The sequence below is a fragment of the Rutidosis leptorrhynchoides genome, chromosome 3 (genome assembly GCF_046630445.1).
Source record: "Rutidosis leptorrhynchoides isolate AG116_Rl617_1_P2 chromosome 3, CSIRO_AGI_Rlap_v1, whole genome shotgun sequence".
Taxonomy (NCBI): domain Eukaryota; kingdom Viridiplantae; phylum Streptophyta; class Magnoliopsida; order Asterales; family Asteraceae; genus Rutidosis; species Rutidosis leptorrhynchoides.
The window spans coordinates 42,602,441-42,622,140 of NC_092335.1; the positions used below are offsets into that span (position 1 = coordinate 42,602,441).

Here is a 19,700-nt window from a genome sequence, read left to right on the forward strand (position 1 = left end):
AAACTTAGCAATAGAATAGAATGTTTGTTGGTTTTTATTTAAATGTTCACGATCTTACCATTTCATATGCGACAAGTGACTTGTTTAGCATCTTTAATTAAATATCTTAACATATATAAAGTAAAAAGTAAAATGAATGTGATTAATACATGCTAATTAATACAAGTGTTAATAGGCAAGGCATATTAACAAACCTGATTCATCTCAGTAACAAGTTGATTTAATAATTACATAAACAAACCGGATCTGATCAAAAATAGATCCAAAATTCAAATTCTCAGATCCATTCACGTCTGAGTTTTTTTACGGAATTCGTTCCGGGGTGGGGGGTCTCGATCATGGTTGGGGTTCATACTAATCAATCCAAGGATACTCGATGGCGATTAGTTCACAGAAAGAATGGAAAACAAACTTCTTCTCCTATCGATGATCCGTTTGTGGATTTGGAAAAGGTAACGACTACGTATTTCATCACTAACTTTCCGGAGGATATGACAGCAAAAAGTTTAAGAGATACCTGTGAATCGTTTGGTCATGTCATCGATTCCTTCATTCCTTTCAAACGGTCAAAGAATGGGAAGAGGTTTGGTTTTGTCCGGTTCGTGGGTGTCAAAGATGAGGAGTTGGTGGGTAAATCCCTAGCTAATATTTGGATCGGCAATTTTCATTTATTTGCTTCATTGGCTAGGTTCCAACGATCCTCGTTACGAAAAGGGGGGAGAGGTCACCTGAATCAGAATCGATCAGCTAATGGCAGCCATCGTAGGTTTATCTCTAAACCAAACGACACTGGTTATAACAAAGAGGAGACTTCAGTAAACAAGGAGACAGATCCGGGGAATACTAGTAATTTGAACTTTGCTGAAGCTGTGACGGGAGGTAATCAGTCTAAAGGCACGACAGGTATTATCCTCAAAAAAATTACTTTAATTGATCAAGATGTGGTCACTTTTCCTGATTCTCAGGAAGCTATCTTGATTAAAGTGAAAGAAGTTGAATCCATGTTGAATTTTCATAGAATATGTAAAGAAGAAGGCTTTTATAATGTGTCAATTCATCATGTGGGAGGTTTTTGGTTATGGTTACATTTCGATTCAGTTAAGGATTGTACCAAGTTCAAGGAAAATGTTTTTCTTAAGAACTTTTATACTATTGTCAGACCTGTTTACAAACATTTTATTCCCGATGAGAGATTTGTCTGGATTGAGATTGTTGGCCTTCCTTTATGTGCATGGGGTACAATTGCATATAAAAAGGTAGCAGGTTTATTCGGAAAATTCATGTTCTTCGATAAAGGCAAGGATGCAGCTATGTCTGTTGGTAAAGTATGTGTTGCAACCAAACAGAAATCTATGATAAATGAAGAAGTTGAGGTCAAAGTGAAAGGTAAACAGTTTGCGGTATTAGTGCATGAAACTGGAGATTGGAATGTGATTCTAGATAAGGGAAAAGAAGGTAATGATAAGGACGATGACATTGACAGTGAAGTTAATTCAATTAATTCGGATATGGTCAAGGAGAATTTTGAAGTTCATTCTGATTTGAATGAAGAAGAGAATAATGATACTTTTGTTCAAAATGAAGCGGTGGAAGAAACAGTTTTCGATTCCGTTGGGATTCATCAAAGTTGTGATACTCAAAAAGGTGAAGGTGGTAAAGAATTTAACTCTGGATCGAACTCCTCTCAACCAAAAAAAGTTCCTTCAGATACTGACGAAAGTAACAAATATAAAGGATTTCATAAATTTCATGGTGGATCCATTTTTTGCGAACTTGAAAAGATGATGGACTTGGGTGAGAAAATGGGAGTTGATGTCTCAGATTGTCAGAATGCTTTCCATAATCTGATTGACAGGATTGGAGCCTATCACGTGGATAAATGAAGATTCTTTCTCTTAATGTGCGGGGGTGTAGAAAGAGGAGAAAACTATTGTGGGTCAAAGACCTTTGCGTTCGTAATAGTGTTATGTTTTTGGGTCTTCAGAAAACGAAGATGGTGCATTTAGATTTTTTCCGTTTAAAAACGATGTGGGGTAATATGACTTTTGATTTTGCTTGTTCCCTATCGAGAGGTCGTTCGGGAGGGATAGTGTCGATATGGGATCCTTCTTTTTTTTGTAGGGAGCGTATATGGTGCGATGACCATTATGTGATCGTTAAAGGAAGAGTTTCGGGGTTGGAAGATCCTTTTTTTCTTGTCAATGTCTATGGCCCTCAAGACATTCGTGACAAAGCTCATCTTTGGGATTTTTTAGTTGATTTTAGATCTCAACACTCTGGGTCTTACATCATGTTCGGTGATTTTAATGAGGTTCGAGAAGAGGCGGATAGATTCGGGTCTCATTTTAACTTCGCCGGGGCTTCTCTTTTCAATTGTTTTATTGCTAATGCAGGTCTAGTTGAATTACCGCTTGCCAATCGGAGATATTCTTGGATGAATAAAACTGGAACGAAGATGAGTTTACTTGATAGATTCTTTGTTTCCCAAGAAGTTAATCTCTCTATTCCGGATTTATCTGTTGAGGCGTTTAATAGGGGATGGTCGGATCACATTCCTTTATTTCTTCGAGTGGATAGAAAGGATTTCGGTCATATTCCGTTCAAAGTATTCAACTCATGGTTATACAGAGATGGTTTTAAAGATTTCGTAGACACGGCTTGGAAAGAACATGATATGAACGTGGGGTTATTTGAGAAAATGAAACGGCTAAAACGAAAGATTAAGGCGTGGGTTGTCGCAAATAGATTAAATGACAAAAGTCGTCTTCACTTGTTAAAGGAGAGAATTAACGAGATCGAATGTAAAATGGAAAACTCTTGTGCCTCTCTCGAGGAGTTAGACGAGAGGACAAAGAGTTTCGTTGAGGTAGAAGAGATTTCTCAACTGGATGATCTAGATATTCAACAAAAATCAAGGATCAAGTGGGACATCGAGGGAGATGAAAATTCACAATTTTTTCATGGTTTGGTTAATTATCAACGAAAACATAATCTAATCAAAGGTATCCTCATCGATGGTATGTGGAACTCCAATCCGAAAGAGATTAAAGATCATTTTTTTGATTTCTTCGCTAACAAGTTTTCTTCCCTGCAATCAGATGTTCTGTTTCCGAATCTAACTCCTTTTTCTACACTGAATAGAGATGATGTTGTCAGCTTAGAAAGTGAGTTTACGGAACAGGAAATAAAAATGGCGGTGTGGTCATGTGGGAGTCAGAAAACACCAGGGCCCGATGGGTTTTCATTTCATTTTATCAAATACTTTTGGGAGATTATGAAGGCTGATATTATATCAGCTGTAAATAATGCTTTTAATTGTCGGTCGTTGTCTAAGGGTGCGACTTCATCCTTTATTACTCTAATCCCGAAAAGCACCAAGCCTATGCACACAAACGATTTTAGACCGATCTCGTTAATTGGTGCATTTCATAAGATTATTGCTAAGTTGCTAGCTCTTCGTCTTGCTAAGGTGATCGACAAAATTATAAGCCCTGAACAAACGGCGTTTATTAGAGGTCGACAAATTCTAGACGGTCCGTTGATTCTTAACGAAGTCATAGAGTGGTACAAGAAGAATAATAAGAAAATGCTGTTATTTAAAGTAGACTTCGAGAAAGCATTCGATACTGTTAATTGGGAGTTTTTGAATTATATGATGATGCGTTTAGGTTTCGGCTCGACTTGGATTGCTTGGATTTTTATGTGTCTCAAGTCGGCCAGATCTTCAGTTATCATTAACGGTAGTCCTACTCGTGAATTCCCTATTCTAAGGGGTTTACGACAAGGGGATCCCTTAAGTCCTTTTTTATTTTTAATTGTCATGGAGGGTCTAAACATTTTATTGCATGAGTATGTTTCTTCAGGTCTGATCCAGGGAGCTCGAATAGCTAATTCGGAGGTTATCGTGTCTCATTTATTCTACGCCGATGACGTTATGATTGTTTCAGAATGGAATTCTTTGGACATGGAGAACATTATAAGGTTGTTCTCTTTGTTTCATGATATTTCTGGATTGAAGATTAACATAGATAAGTCCAAGGTTTATGGTGTGGGTGTTATGGAAGTGGAATTAGGCATCATGGCTACTCAAACAGGTTGTATGGCTGGTGCTTTTCCACTTAATTATTTAGGGCTTCCTCTTGGTGCCAACATGAAGTTAGTGAAAAACTGGAAGGTGTTGGAAGATCGATTTGTTAAAAAGTTATCCAGATGGAAAGGTAACTTGTTATCTATGGGAGGACGTCTAACGCTCATCAAATCTGTTTTAGGTAGTTTGGGCATTTATTTTTTTTCATTATATAAATGCCCAGTTGGTGTTCTTAAAAAATTGGAGAGTTTACGTTCTAGATTTTTTTGGGGAGGTGGTGAAGAAGGGCGAAAGATGACGTGGATTAATTGGCAACAAGTTCTAGCTCCATATTCTAAAGGTGGCCTTAATGTGGGGAGCTTAAAAGCTTTCAACTTGGCTTTATTGTTGAAATGGAGGTGGCGATTGTTGACCGACAGCAAGGCGTTATGGGTGAAAGTTATCAAGGTAATTCATGGTGATGAGAATTCGGGCGCTCAGATCAGACATAATAGGCGTGGTACATGGGGTTCCATCACTTCTTCTTGGTCTGATCTACATACTCAAAATATAATTCTCAATAATGTCTTCAAGAGAAAGGTGGGAAACGGCGCAAACACTAAATTTTGGAAAGATATTTGGATTGGTGATTGCTCGCTTGCTTCCAGGTTTGGTCGTATTTTTTCTCTTGATATGAATGGTGATTGTACTATTGCAGACAGGTTCATCAATGGGGTTTGGGTTTGGGACTGGTCTCGGGAGTTAACTTCTTGTCGTCATCAGGCTCTTTTGCAAGATTTAAAGTTGGTTATCGATTCTTTCGTGTTGGGGGATCAAATGGATTCGTGGGCTTGCACTATCTCGAAACAAAGCTGTTATTTAGTTAAAGATGGGAGAATGATGATAGACAATATGTTGTTACCTTCGAATGGCCATTCTACTCGTTGGATTAACACCCTTCCTCGCAAAGTTAATATTTTTATGTGGAGGGTGGAGTTGAATAAACTTCCATCTCGTCTCAATCTGTCTAAAAAGGGCTTGGAAATTATGCACATTGATTGTCCTTCATGCGGATTCAGCGTCGAATCAACGGAGCACGTCTTGTTTGAATGTCCGATCGCATCTCAAGTGTGGTCCAGAGTGCAACTTTGGACTAATGCAGATATGCCTCACTTTTGCTCTTGGAATCAAGGTTTGGCTTGGTTAAACAATTGGAATTTTACGGCAAGAGTGAAGGACCATATGTTCATTATTATGGCTGCTTATTTGTGGATTATGTGGAGGTACAGGAACAATGTGATCTTTGGTGAGAACAAGATGAAGAAAGCAGATCTTTTTGATTCTATATGTAATTTCTCGTTTAATTGGATTAGATATAGAAGCAAATGTAATATTTCTAAGAACGATTGGCTTTGTAAGCCATTGTAAGTTTTTTGTGGTTGCTCTTCTAGTTTCTTTCTAGAGTGAGTAGTTTATAAAATTTGGCTGTTCAAAAAAAAAAAAATACAAGTGTTCCATAATTTATCGTATGAACTTCTATGACGTTATCACAAAATAAGCTAGAAAAGAGTAACCAATTCATGATAATTAGCATGTGTGTTAATAAATTAAAATTAAAAGAATTGAATATTATTATTATTATTATTTTATTATAATTATAATTATGGTTTATTTATAATTTATAAGATATATAATTTATAATTATATTATATTATAATATAATTATATAATTATTATAATTATAATTATAATTATAATATAATTATTATATTATAATATTATAATTATAATTATAATTATAATTAATAATTAATAAATTAATAATGACGAAAATGATGAATTACGTACTCTATAGTACGAGTATATATATATATATATATATATATATATATATATATATATATATATATAGATAAAAATAAAGAATTAAAATTCATCAAAATCCACCCACGTTTACTACCTCCCCCTTCCCTCAAAATTTCCTTCACCGCCGATGACTCTCATGACTCCCGCTCCGATTGATGTAATCATCTCCGTCTCTAAACCACACACATCGCGTCTTTCTCACTTTATTTAAACACATGCACACGCAACGTACATAATATTTATTATCTTTATACCTGTATATACATCTATATATACATAGTGTTTTAACTTTTGTTTGCTTCTTCATACTCACTTGATCATCTTATTCAGCTGCGATCTCATTAATGATCTTCTTTCTGACACGTTTTAATTATTAGCTTTACTCGATTTAATTTATGATTTCTGTTTCGTTCTCACACTTTTGGGGAACGTATATCATTTCTAGGGTTTTGAATTAGTAATTGCTGTCAGATCCGATTCCTTTGATCTTTTATTATTTAATATTGCAGGCTGAAGATGATGAGATGCTAGTTCCGCATTCTGATTTGGCTGCCACTGAAGGATCTCAACCAATGGAAGGTACTTTTTACTAGGTTTTTGTTTATAAGATTCGAAATTTTCTGTTAATGTTTGTAGAATTTGATGTGATGAATTGCAGTGTCCGTTATATTTTTAGGTTCGTTACTTAACTGATGATTGGTTTTGTTAGTTGCACCCGCAGAAGCTGCAAATGCCGTTGATGCACCAGTAGCTGATGATCCACCATCAGCAAGGTTTACTTGGACGATAGAAAATTTTTCGAGGGTGAATAGTAAAAAGTTATACTCTGATGTTTTCACTGTTGGAGGTTATAAATGGTATGTTGATTTGTAGACTACCTACTTAATGTGTTGGGATTTTAATCTAAGATGTGGTTGTGGTAATTGATTACATGTTAGTTGACATTGTGTTTTGTATGGCCAGGCGAGTTCTTATATTTCCGAAAGGAAATAATGTTGACCATCTGTCAATGTATCTTGATGTTGCTGATTCGTCAGCTCTACCATATGGTTGGAGTAGATATGCGCAGTTCAGCTTAGCCGTAGCTAATCAAATTCATAATAAGTTCACTATCAGAAAAGGTAAACCACTTACTAATTATTACGGAGTATAATTTTTAGACAATTGTCTCTGATATTCAGTACACTTTCTATAGCTGAAGCACAAAACTGGACATATGTATAATATTGAAAATAGCGATTGTCTATGAATACTTTGGCCATAGCACTCCTTATGATATATAAATTCATTCATTTTAACATAGTACTTGTACACTTTTGCCAACTTTATATGCCATGAAGCCCTATATATATGCGAGGCTTGACACCCTTGTCAAACGGAAATTCCTACACTTTGTATGGACACAGATGGATAGTGATTCTTTTTTCTAGGTGTAATGCTGTAATTTGATTTGGGCCTTATTATCTCTTGAGTTTCATATCGTCTTTTTTGTTTTCTGTTATTTTTGGTTTGTGATATTTGAGTATCTCCTCATCTTGCAGACACACAACACCAGTTTAATTCACGAGAGAGTGATTGGGGTTTCACTTCATTTATGCCTCTAAGTGAGCTATATGACCCGAGTAGAGGCTATCTATTGAATGATACATGTGTAGTTGAAGCTGATGTGGCAGTTCGAAAGGTTGTTGATTACTGGTCACATGATTCTAAGAAGGAGACTGGTTATGTAGGCCTCAAAAATCAAGGTGCTACGTGTTATATGAACTCCCTGCTACAGACCTTATACCATATCCCTTATTTCAGAAAGGTTGGTGATTTTATTACATTAGTCAATGCTCAGGGATATCATTCTAAATATAACATTCACATTTTACCTTTTTAACCAGGCTGTTTATCATATGCCAACAACTGAAAATGACATGCCATCAGGGAGCATACCACTGGCTTTGCAGAGTTTATTTTATAAGCTTCAATACAGTGACACAAGTGTCGCCACAAAAGAGTTGACAAAGTCGTTTGGCTGGGATACTTACGATTCTTTTATGCAACATGATGTTCAAGAACTCAATCGAGTTCTCTGTGAGAAGCTGGAAGACAAAATGAAGGTACATAGTTATTTAGTCACCAAACTTGAATATTGTCACTTGTTGATAGAACCTACTTATGTACTAATTATCTTTCTCTGGCACAGGGAACTGTTGTGGAGGGTACAATTCAGCAGTTGTTTGAAGGACATCATATGAACTATATTGAATGCATAAATGTTGACTACAAATCAACGAGAAAGGAGTCGTATTATGGTAGAGACATCTTAAAAAAGAGTATTTCATTTTAAACATTTGAGTTATCTACTTATTTGTATGTTATATCAGATCTTCAGCTTGATGTAAAAGGTTGTCGAGACGTATATGCCTCTTTTGATAAGTATGTGGAAGTAGAACGTCTTGAAGGTGACAATAAATATCATGCTGAACAACATGGATTACAGGTTAGGTCGATATTTACTACTTTTTAATCTATTGCTTTTAGAAGTTGTCTGGTGCCACATCTGGACATCACACCATCGGAGGTTGAATATTGATTTGACTTGTCAGACTATGGGAAATTGTATTTACACTCTAAAATCTCTCCATATTACAGTTTGCTACATAATTTTCTAATTGAAAATAAAAGAACTACCTGGGATACTTCGGTTGGCTTTTGTTGATACCCAAGGAGAACAGTTTTTCTTCTTTTTTAACATAAAAAAACACCCTAGTATAAACACAATTTGGCTTCTAACCACCATACACACAATAAATAAGCTTCTATCATTGTCACTAGCTGATGAATGCTTTACTTTGTCATGACCATTACAGGATGCAAAGAAGGGAGTTCTGTTTATTGATTTTCCTCCTGTTCTTCAACTCCAGTTAAAACGTTTTGAATATGATTTCATGCGAGACACAATGGTGAAGGTCAGTAATTTTTCGTGAATGTCATACTTTGTTATATGTATCTTTGCTGCCTGATTCTGTCTGTATGGACATCAGCCTTTGTGACAATGCTAACTTCGACAACTCTCTTAAAATATGGTTGATGTCCTGGCTTGTTCTTTGGCACATGTTCTTACTTGCTTAATCAACGTTCATGTTGTTTTATAACATTCTATCCAATGTTTTGGTCCAAGCCATAGGTTAAGCGTTACATTTATTTATTTTGGTCTTTGAATTTGGTTATTTTTAACATTCTATTTGTTCATGCTTGTTCCCTTCTCACCGTTTAGGAGCCACATTATTGCTGTATTTCTGAGCCTGAGACTTTTCTTGATTCATGCTGTAATTATGTTCTGAAACTTCAACCATATATTTAAAATTTACTTTTCTTATCCTAAAGTCATGAGTGAAGGGTTGTTTACAATATCGATCTCATTCATTAGTGGAATTAAGTTGAATACACTATCATATATCTGTTAGAGCACAAGGTGTCCGTGTCCATTTTTCAGTGTCAATTTCAGTGTCCATTTTTGACACTGAAATTGACTGAGAGTGTGTAAGGTGGAGGTGTCCACAGTGTCCATTTCAGTGTCAATTTCAGTGTCCATTTTTTATTTTTTAAATTGATTTTTAAATATTGTATTTAACTAATTTAATATAAAAACAAAATAATTAATTAAATACGTTTTAATATTTATGATAAAAATATTACGGAGTAAATTAAAAATGGTTTGGCCCATGTAAAACAAAATAAGCCCAACTTTTACAAAAACCTAAGTATCTTCTTCTTCACCTTTAATGTCAAACAGCAGCAGCAGTAGAGCTTCAACCTGAAAAAAAAAAATAGATTAAAAATACGAGTACCAAAATTAACAAGAAGAAAAAAGAAACAAATTCAAAAAAGAAAAAAACCCTCCAACGGTCAAAAAGCCACCGTCGAATTTGGGAGGCTGGAAATCGACGGCGAGATCGACGCCGTGCCGGTGTCGACCGACCGTCGATCCCGGCGTCGATTTTAGGGGGACGGTCGATTTTTGTATGGATACCAAGTGCTCTTAGCATTTATTATTCATGATATACATGATGTTGACTTTATTCTGAATTCAACTTATGATACTGGCATACCTTGGTGTATTGTGTTAAAAGTTTTTGCTATTACACAACGATTGTAATATCAAAAGGCTACTTACTAAGTCAGTCATCTCATTTCGGATTCTGTATGTAAATGTACTTGACAATTCAGATAAATGATCGGTATGAATTCCCATTGCAACTTGATCTTGATAGAGATGATGGGAAATATTTATCACCTCAGGCAGACAGAAGCGTTCGCAACCTCTATACTCTTCACAGGTACTATTATCTTCTTGAAATTTTCTTCTGAGTTACAGATGTTTATTGTCTACTATGTTCAGTTGCTGGTGACTTCTGTAAGATGCAAGTTTTTTAAAATTGTAACAATTCTCATATGACTTACGCAGCTCGTATTTATGTTCTGCATCTTTTAATAGATATTTGCTGATCATTTTTGGTTTAACATCTCTTTTGTGCAGTGTATTGGTTCACAGTGGTGGGGTGCATGGTGGACATTATTATGCTTATATCCGACCGACCCTTTCTGATCAATGGTGTGAACTCTATCACATTTATCATTTATTCATGATCTGGTGTTGTTTTCAATTACAGTTTTTGGTTTTGAATCTATATGCTTGTTACATCTCCTCAATGCTCATTTTATGTGCAATCCTTATTAATAAAATGGCTGCATTTGCTTGTAAATAGAAGTGATTCAAATGTAAAAATTATATACGTATTACTTGTTGGCAGCCATGACGTTCTCAGTTAACATCACCAAGCCATTTCTTCAGTCATCATTTGCCTTTCCACCTTATAATTATGTCAAGTGTGATAAAAAAGGACTTTTAGGATTACGTAATGTAACCTGAATCAATCATAAGATAAAGAGACCATTATTACTTTTTCTATTTTATCTGGAAATGTGCTGTATTTTTTTTATCACCTATATATTTTGACATAATATATGTGTGCATGCTGATGCGTGTGCATTTGAGGAGTATATGATTAAATTAATATTTCTTACTCACTTAAAAGTCAAATTACTGTTAATGATACTATCAATCAGTCAGTTACAGTATTTCACAATTTGTTACATGCCATATCTTATTTCAATGATAATATACATTTTTTTGTTATTACTGAAGTTGCACTTTTTTGTAGGTTTAAGTTTGATGATGAACGTGTAACCAAAGAAGACATTAAGAGAGCGTTAGATGAGCAGTATGGGGGCGAGGAGGAGGTGATTCATTGATAAGTTATTATGTATATCTAGAAAAGCTACTCTTCACATCTACTTGCTCTGATTTTATACATTTACTCGTGTGACAGTTGCCTCAAGCTAATCCTGGGTTCAATAATTCACCCTTCAAATTCACAAAGTATTCAAATGCATATATGCTTGTGTATATACGTGAATGTGATAAAGAAAAAATAATCTGTAATGTGGACGAGGAGGATATAGCGGAGCACCTAAGAGTACACTACTTATTTATCTTTTTCTGTTTTTATAAAAAGATCTATCATATCCTAAAAAATAACATTCTGAACATGCTTTAATATCTTTCAGGTAAGGTTGAAAAAAGAACAAGAAGAGAAGGAGCAAAAAAGGAAGGAGAAGGCAGAGGCACATTTGTATACAATCATAAAGGTAAGACTTGCTGACCACATTCTTCAATTATGAAATAGTCTTTGACTTCCCCTGTAATGTAATGAGATTAGGTTGCTCGAGATGAAGACCTTCGCGAACATATAGGAAAAGATTTATATTTTGATCTAGTTGATCATGACAAAGTTCGTAGCTTCCGCATCCAAAAACAAACGCCTTTTTCCCTTTTTAAGGTAAGATGCCCAGTTTCTCTTTGTTATTCCTTTTCTTTCAGTTTTGTGTATTATTTTTTTTGCAACTTATAGTGAATCAACTTGGATTAAACACCTTGAAGCCTTTAACAACATCATGCATACTTTGTCAGGTTACTTATTTTGTTGTATGTAACCTCGAATCCATTTTCAGGAAGATGTAGCTAAAGAATTGGGTATCCCAGTGCAATGCCAGCGTTTCTGGCTATGGGCAAAACGCCAAAATCACACTTACCGGCCAAATCGTCCTTTGACGCCTCAAGAAGAAGCTCAATCTGTATGTATTTTATTAGTTTTCATATTACTAGTTTAACTACTAACTGGGCATAGGGATTCCTTTTGTTGTACATCAGTTTTTACCTTTTTTAAGTCCAATTTGTTTACTGGGCTCTCCTTTGGGGCTCTGGGCTATTTCCAGTATTAGGATCCTTTATACATGCATAGATTGTAGGTGTAATTGACATCCCAAGTTCATTGTGTTTGGCCTTTTAGGTTGGACATCTGAAAGAGATATCAAATAAGGGTAACACTGCTGAGCTTAAGTTGTTTCTCGAAGTAGAACTTGGACAGGTATACCTTTGTGATGACTTGTTTTTTCTGAATCTTCGTTGGGTGATATCAACTCAACATTTGTCTAACTTGCAAACGCAATGGTCTTATCAATGCAGGATCTACGGCCGATACCTCCACCTGAGAAAACTAAAGAGGAAATATTACTTTTCTTTAAAATTTACAATCCTTTCAAGGAGGAACTTAGGTATGCGTTCTTTCTTTAACTCATTAAATCTATGTCGGCGTGCTATCATTTGCTCTGTATCTGTGACTGCCAGTTATGTTAGTTTACTTGCTTTGAATATCTTACCATATTTAGTACATTACTTGCACATTAATTCAGTAGACAATTAAACTTGAGCCATACTTTAGAATTACCCGTTTTGATACAATCCTATTTGACCCTTCACACACCCTGCTTGAACGGCCCAATTTTCCACCTATAAGGTGTATTGTTTATAGTCGAATTTCTGGTCACATGTCATCCTCGAATGATCCTAGCACCAATTAGTACCATGTATTGCATCATCACAATTATCTGTTATCTATACTATGTGAAAGTGGCAATCTTCTGATGCTCTTGTACATGCCAGGTATGTCGGACGGCTCTTTGTGAAGGGCACCGGAAAGCCAATCGAAGTTGTGGCCAAACTGAATGCACTGGCTGGCTTTGCACCAGATGAAGAAATTGAACTATTTGAGGTTTCTGCTTCATATATTGTTTGAATTCTGTGTTCTTCTGAATCTAAAATTTGTTCCTTTCATATTATCTCTCGAATCCAGGAAATTAAGTTTGAACCTAATGTCATGTGCGAACACATTGACAAAAAGTTAACGTTTCGAGGTAGTCAGGTATGTGTACTAGTTTGGTGGTAGCTCTTTTTTTTTTAATCGTCAGTTGCAATCTTTCTGTTGTTATTATTACACTTGTGTTCTTATAATTTAGTGTTGGCATTATCTGATTGCAAATTACTTTTGTTTGGTTATGGGTTTAAGCTTGAAGATGGAGACATCATTTGCATTCAGAAACCTCTTAAGGTCGAAGATGCAGAAACTTGTCGCTATCCGGATGTTCCCTCTTTTCTGGAGTATGTTCACAATCGCCAGGTATAACACGAATCGTGATATATCTTGAGACCTCTGGTTCTTTATTTTATATTTGTTACTCTAGTGTGTGTATTTTAAGATACTATGATTAAGAAACATCTTATAACCCCAGTTTGCTAATAATATTGGATGGTGCATAGGTTGTGCGTTTTCGTTCGCTGGAGAAGCCCAAGGAGGATGAGTTTTCATTGGAATTGTGAGTTCCTTGATGCACTGGTGTTTGAATTTATCAACTTGATCACGGTTATAGTTCAAGGGTTTACTTATTCTTCTTGCATTGCAGGTCAAAACTTAATAATTATGACGACGTTGTTGAAAAACTTGCACGCCATCTAAACTTAGACGACCCATCTAAAATTAGGCTTACATCTCACAACTGCTATTCCCAACAACCTAAACCACAGCCAATCAAGTATCGCGGAGTCGAACATCTCTCTGACATGCTGGCTCACTACAATCAGGTAATAATTTCCTGTTTTGATTTTCACATCATATACATCATGCTTCTGCTGGTGTTTCTTATATAGGGTTGCTTTTACATTAGATAATTCAGTTGAAAACTTGAAAAGTTTACCCTGTAACTTTGCTATCTTATTGCAGTCTTCAGATATTTTGTATTATGAAGTATTGGATATACCTTTGCCAGAACTACAAGGCCTGAAAACCCTGAAAGTTGCCTTTCATCATGCTACTAAAGATGAGGTAACTTCCTGGTTTTTAGACACCTTCGTTTACGCTAGGTTAGAATTATTATTATTATTTTTTTTTTGCTGACATGTTTTGTTGACTAAATGTTAGGTGGTAATACATACTATTAGGTTGCCAAAGCAAAGCACGGTGGGGGATGTAATTAATGATCTTAAGACGAAGGTACATGCAGCAAAAAATTATAGATATTAGTTAAATTTTGTATTGTTGATACTGTAAAATTTGTATACATTATGGACGCCAAATCTGTGTCATCTGGTACTTTTGTGTTCCCACTTCTTTCGAGTTTTTTGGTAAATTGCGTTTAACTGCTTTGGAACAGGTTGAGCTATCTAATAAAGATGCAGAACTTCGACTACTCGAGGTTTTCTACCACAAAATTTACAAGGTATCTGATGTTTTCAAGTTTGATAAGCCAACCTTTATCTTCCAATGTATCGTTGTAGTCTCCCGAGCATGTGATTTACTTTTCTACCTAATTTGTTGCCACATATGCAGATCTTCCCCCTTAATGAGAAAATCGAGAATATTAATGATCAATACTGGACGTTGCGTGCTGAGGAGGTATGTACTTAATAATCACGTATCACACTGATGTTGTTGAGGTTATTCACATGGTTACTGGTTTACATTTGTTCTAATATTTCTACTAAACACTCCATTTCTTCTTTCTTTTTCAATATGTTTTGTTAGTTATTGTTTTTGTCTATTCAAATCCCAATTACTATTTGTTTAAAGTTATTGGTGACAGAACGATGGTTTCTGCACGTATACTGAGACTATTTTTCTTACAGGTTCCAGATGAAGAAAAGGATCTGGGTCCTCAGGATCGTCTAATTCATGTTTATCATTTCACGAAAGACACAGCTCAAAACCAGGTGGTTTTGCGTATGACTAAGAATAAATTTGTGCTTGCAGTTTTTTCAGTCAGTTGTTATAGTACTAAACAGTTCGTGTCTACATGTGTATTGATAATACAGCAGGTCCAGAACTTTGGCGAACCATTTTTCCTGGTCATTCGTGAGGGTGAAACTTTAGCTGAAGTTAAAGTACGGATACAGAAGAAGTTACAGGTTCAAGATGAGGAATTTTCAAAGGTATATATGTCTTCATTTCTCTAAGTATTTAATCCCTAAATTATTATTTGACTTACTTTCTAACTAAATACTTCTTATTTGGAACTAATAATGTGTCAGTGGAAGTTTGCTTTTATGTCTTTGGGTCGTCCCACGTACCTTCAGGACTCGGATATCGTCTCGACTCGTTTTCAGGTGTGTAATATTTTCATTTAAAGAATGTGATAAAGGACCTCATTACGTGCAAGTACTAGTGTTTATATGTCTTAACGTCATTGTGCGTGGTTCTTCTGGTTTCAGAGAAGAGATGTTTATGGTGCTTGGGAACAATATCTAGGGTTGGAGCACTCTGACAACACCCCCAAGAGGTCGTATGCTGCGAATCAGGTTCGTATCTTCTATATGATACCATAGCACTGAATTACTCGGATTTTAATTTTTGTTTTTTTTTGTAAGAAGAAACAGTACAGTGATAAACGTTTTGAATTTTTCTTTCATTAGACATCAACTGATGGGTAAATAAAAAATAATTGTTTTAAATGATTCCCCAAAGTATCTGTATTATGAATCAGTAGGTTAATTTAAAATTTATGCCAGTCCTTGTTAGTTGAAGACTTGTAATGTTAGAATATTGCTCTTTTGCAGAACCGTCACACGTTTGAGAAACCGGTTAGAATTTACAACTAAGTTATGGAATAATAATCTGCGCCGAAGCTGCTGCAAGTCGGCCAAGTTATAATATTTGTGAATGGACTGTATCTTTGTGGGGAAGGATTAATCAAAACGCATGAACCTAGCAGCAAGAGAATGCAAGCATAAACATGATTCCTGTAGATGTGTAATTCTTTGTGAAAAAGGTAGCAGCATATTATCATATTGAATCACACTCTTTCTTTGTGCAGTAGCATCATCCTTCTTTGGGTGAGATGTAGTTTTGTTTAGGTTATAATTCCCATCTTCCATTTGAGTGTACCTTAGAGTTACAAGACTTTAGAGCCTATGATTTTGGGTCTATGTTGTATAGGGTATAGTTCGTGTAAAAACTTCAATTTCTGTGCAACTTTCACTACATTTCAGGTTGTTCTACATTTTGATGATTCCATCATTATACGAAATTAAACATGAAATATTTGTGTTACGTCATAGCTGACGATTCATCTACATCAAGTGCAAATGAGATATATCGATTTTCTCATTTATAATTAGACTATAGATGTATAAATGTAAACTCCCTTCCTCTATCATAATTAATTTTGTTATTAAATGCTTAATTATTGATTTGAAAAAATTGTTTGCGAGTAATATAGCGTACACGTAAATTAGTCGTTCCCTTTGTGATACATTAAAAGTAATTATGTATTCCGTCAACATAATACTTCTCAATCAGAATGTCAAAACATAACGTAGGTAATTTCATTATAAAAATAATGTTCTTAAGGTGTATACAACTTTATATTATAGTCGTACGTCACCAATTATGCTTTAGACGATTTATTGCTTTACAAAATCATCGTTATTTTTGTATGCATCATCACCGTCGAATTAAAATATATAAGCACCATCTTATAAGTTTCTAAAATACATACGGAATTATAGCTTTAACATCCTTGCTAAACTTACTTCCAAACTTCGTAACGTACCATTTTCTCGTGGCATGGCTCCGACCTATCAAGAGGAACATCGTGCCGACAGTGAAACATAGTGTAAACGTTGTTTGAGAGATACAAAAAACTCCTATGAACTCAACGATCTCGAAGAAATAATGTGGGCATATAACCAACTCGAATAATCCTCCTTTCGGGATTTTATAGTCTTTGCTGCCTTTCTTCCTTAAATTAGATAGAATGTTATGATGGTAAAAGTTCCCCGTTACTCCTATTAAAAACAGGCCAAGTCCAATATATTTAAGATCCACATAAGGCTGATCGGGACATTCTTGACATAAATATTGTGCGTAAATCATGGTAGCCGTCGATATAGAGTAGCTTAAACCGATAGTTTTTGCAGCATCAAGCATCATGGAACCACTAAAATTGTGAACAAACAGAACCTACACAAACTGAAGGTATTTAAAACAAAAAATAAGGGACAAAACTATAGTAATTATGAACATTTGTATATTCATATATATTGAGAAAAAGAAAATGAAAGTGTAACTAGAGGGTGCGCATAATGCGCAATTCACCCGGTACCAGGTCTCGCGCTCGGGGGCTTGATTACCCGAGGTTTTACTTTCTATGGGCGAGCCAATGTGCTCGTTCATAGGAGAGTTTCCTTGCTTACCAAAAAAAAAAAAAATATTTGAAAGTGTAGAACGTACGTACCTCAAGTATCCGCTTTAAGAAATGAATAATTAGAACATAGACGATCATACTGAATCGAAGATCTTGACGGGTAAAAACGATGAATGAAACAAGAGCGATGAGGAACGATGGGGTATAAAATACGAGCATACCATTTCTACTAGACAACTTAGTGTCGGCATCATCTCTAGAATTTGTTGAAATGTTGGCGTCGAAAAACTTTGCATACTGCTTATTTTTGCCACTCAATTCCATGTATCCGGCAGTAATAAGAGACAACATGTTTATGATCGACATTAGTGTGACGAATAAAGAAGTTTGTGATGGAAATAAGAACAACGAAGAAATTGCCATTTTTTCTAGTTCGGCAGGCTAGCTGCTCTCTTTGATGCTATTGTTGTGGATTGTATCAATTAAGTGTTTAGAAAGGTTTTATAGAGTACGAGTATTAATTACTGAATTACTTTGCTAGGGGATTTTGCTAAAGGAAAACATGAGCGTGACAATGGAACACTATTTGTGTTTATTTTCATAAATAACAATAAAAATATTAATCTAATATTATGATAGGAAAAGGAAATGATGACTAGCTTTATATAGAATTTAGGAGTATTATAATATTAAGATTTTAGATAGAACAAAATAAGAGATACGGTTCAAGGTAAGAAAATGTAACTAGTTGTTTCGTAAAACTAGTCGAAAACTCTAAGGTAAATAAAATTGGATAAAGAAAAAATTTACGTTTCAACAAGTACTCGGACACTCGGTCATGCTTTGTAGATGTTAGTTTGTTAAAATTGTTATAATTACACTCCGTATGTAATAACAAATTATAATACTCCGTATAAACTTGTTATGCGTAATTGACTTTTAAATATCGTTATTAATAGGGTTACAACTTTTTTTTTTGAAAGGCCAATATATATTATATACTACAAAATACAAAATGTACAAGGTGTACAAGGTATACAAGTGTCATGTAACCGAAAAGGTTACCAACACCAACACGAGAGATTACAAGAATGCAACACGAAGAAATGAAACAACACGACTAGGGATATACTACAATAACATTCAACCCGGGTCATGAGTCAAGGGTGATGATGCCGGTAGAAGTAACCATTGTTGCCAAGGTAAGAAGGGTTTCCTCGATCGATTTTTGATCCACTCGTATGTCTTCACTTGTATCTCGGCAATCACTTTAGGTGCGGCCCAACAATCATTTTTAAACACATTCATGTTTCTATTTTTCCAAATTAAATAACATTAAATTGTTCATGTATTATCAATTTTTGTTTAGACGTAGGCTATATAGCTAAAAAAATTATTAGTGTAAACTATAAACCTATTCTCTATGTGTCATTATCAACATATATAAAATTTTAACCTCATAAATTTTTGTCAAGCTTACGTGACGATTACTTGGCACATACGTTTAGTGAAATTTTATTGGTAGAAAACGAAGTTACTGTGATCTCCTAAAGCTCTATGACCTATAATGATATTTTTTTTAATTATTTAGTCTAGATCAGAATAAAACTGATATAATATAACTGATTTTTATCTTTAACCCTTATTAATCTACACAACATTTTAAATATGAATACTACGCGATAGCTTATATAAATTGCATGGCAGTTAAATTACATACGGAGTATAAGTATATTATGGAGTAATAATCCGAAGTTAAATAAAAAAAAATGACGTTTTATAAGATTATATTTATATACAAAAAAGTAAAAAGGTTCGATATAAAAAATGACGTTTCAATCATAGTTTATTACATTTAAGCACAATTATCCTAACAAAAAGACAATCGAACAACGTCAAAACGTCTATGGAATTGTAGTAATTTGTTGCTAGAAAAGATTAATAATAATATTTTGTAAGATAAAAATTCTTGAAGCTTGAAACTTTACACGATAAGTGGCAAACATCCAAACCGAACCGCAAAACTAATTTTAAAAATATTTAATTTGTGAATTTGTTAGATGTTACGTAAGAGACGACTTTTTCTTTTTCTTTTTTGGACTTTGATCTATTTTTAGTTTCAAACAAATAGAAAACATCATCTTCTAGGTTATTGAAGGATTGAAGCAACTATTATAATATA

General features: G+C 34.8%; 2 protein-coding genes across 3 annotated transcripts; one reads left to right on the forward strand and one right to left on the reverse strand.

Moving 5' to 3' along the window:
• Positions 1–6,002: 6,002 nt before the first annotated feature.
• On the forward strand, positions 6,003–16,478 carry LOC139896010 (ubiquitin C-terminal hydrolase 12-like). Of its 2 annotated transcripts, none has more exons than XM_071878588.1 (32): positions 6,003–6,089; positions 6,442–6,511; positions 6,642–6,789; positions 6,896–7,053; positions 7,474–7,739; positions 7,819–8,037; positions 8,124–8,232; positions 8,305–8,420; positions 8,791–8,889; positions 10,151–10,260; positions 10,461–10,535; positions 11,146–11,224; positions 11,314–11,460; positions 11,552–11,632; positions 11,704–11,823; positions 11,996–12,118; positions 12,334–12,411; positions 12,510–12,598; positions 12,987–13,095; positions 13,177–13,245; positions 13,390–13,500; positions 13,641–13,696; positions 13,784–13,961; positions 14,101–14,202; positions 14,299–14,370; positions 14,531–14,596; positions 14,707–14,772; positions 15,003–15,086; positions 15,189–15,305; positions 15,405–15,479; positions 15,585–15,671; positions 15,930–16,478. In XM_071878588.1, the coding sequence occupies exons 1-32, from the start codon at positions 6,060–6,062 to the stop codon at positions 15,969–15,971; spliced, it is 3,351 nt and encodes a 1,116-aa protein (XP_071734689.1). In that variant the 5' UTR covers positions 6,003–6,059; the 3' UTR covers positions 15,972–16,478. The 2 variants fall into 2 exon arrangements, with proteins under 2 accessions (XP_071734689.1, XP_071734690.1); XM_071878589.1 differs by having other exon boundaries at positions 15,192–15,305.
• Positions 16,479–16,857: 379 nt separating this feature from the next.
• LOC139896011 (uncharacterized) lies at positions 16,858–17,941 on the reverse strand. The gene is made up of 2 exons (XM_071878590.1): positions 17,609–17,941; positions 16,858–17,334 (listed from the first exon to the last, which is right to left on the reverse strand). The coding sequence occupies exons 1-2, from the start codon at positions 17,939–17,941 to the stop codon at positions 16,858–16,860; spliced, it is 810 nt and encodes a 269-aa protein (XP_071734691.1).
• Between the last annotated feature and the right edge of the window lie 1,759 nt (positions 17,942–19,700).

Bases quoted from the DNA above. Each gene is read 5' to 3' on its own strand.
- LOC139896010 (XM_071878588.1), top strand. From the start codon at position 6,060: ATGACTCTCATGACTCCCGCTCCGATTGAT. The intron at 6,512-6,641 runs GTACTTTTTACT...TGGTTTTGTTAG, and splicing joins AGGATCTCAACCAATGGAAG to TTGCACCCGCAGAAGCTGCA. The intron at 8,233-8,304 runs GTAGAGACATCT...ATGTTATATCAG, and splicing joins GAGAAAGGAGTCGTATTATG to ATCTTCAGCTTGATGTAAAA.
- LOC139896011 (XM_071878590.1), bottom strand. From the start codon at position 17,941: ATGGCAATTTCTTCGTTGTTCTTATTTCCATCACAAACTTCTTTATTC. The intron at 17,335-17,608 runs GTACGTACGTTC...CAGTTTGTGTAG, and splicing joins TCTTAAAGCGGATACTTGAG to GTTCTGTTTGTTCACAATTT.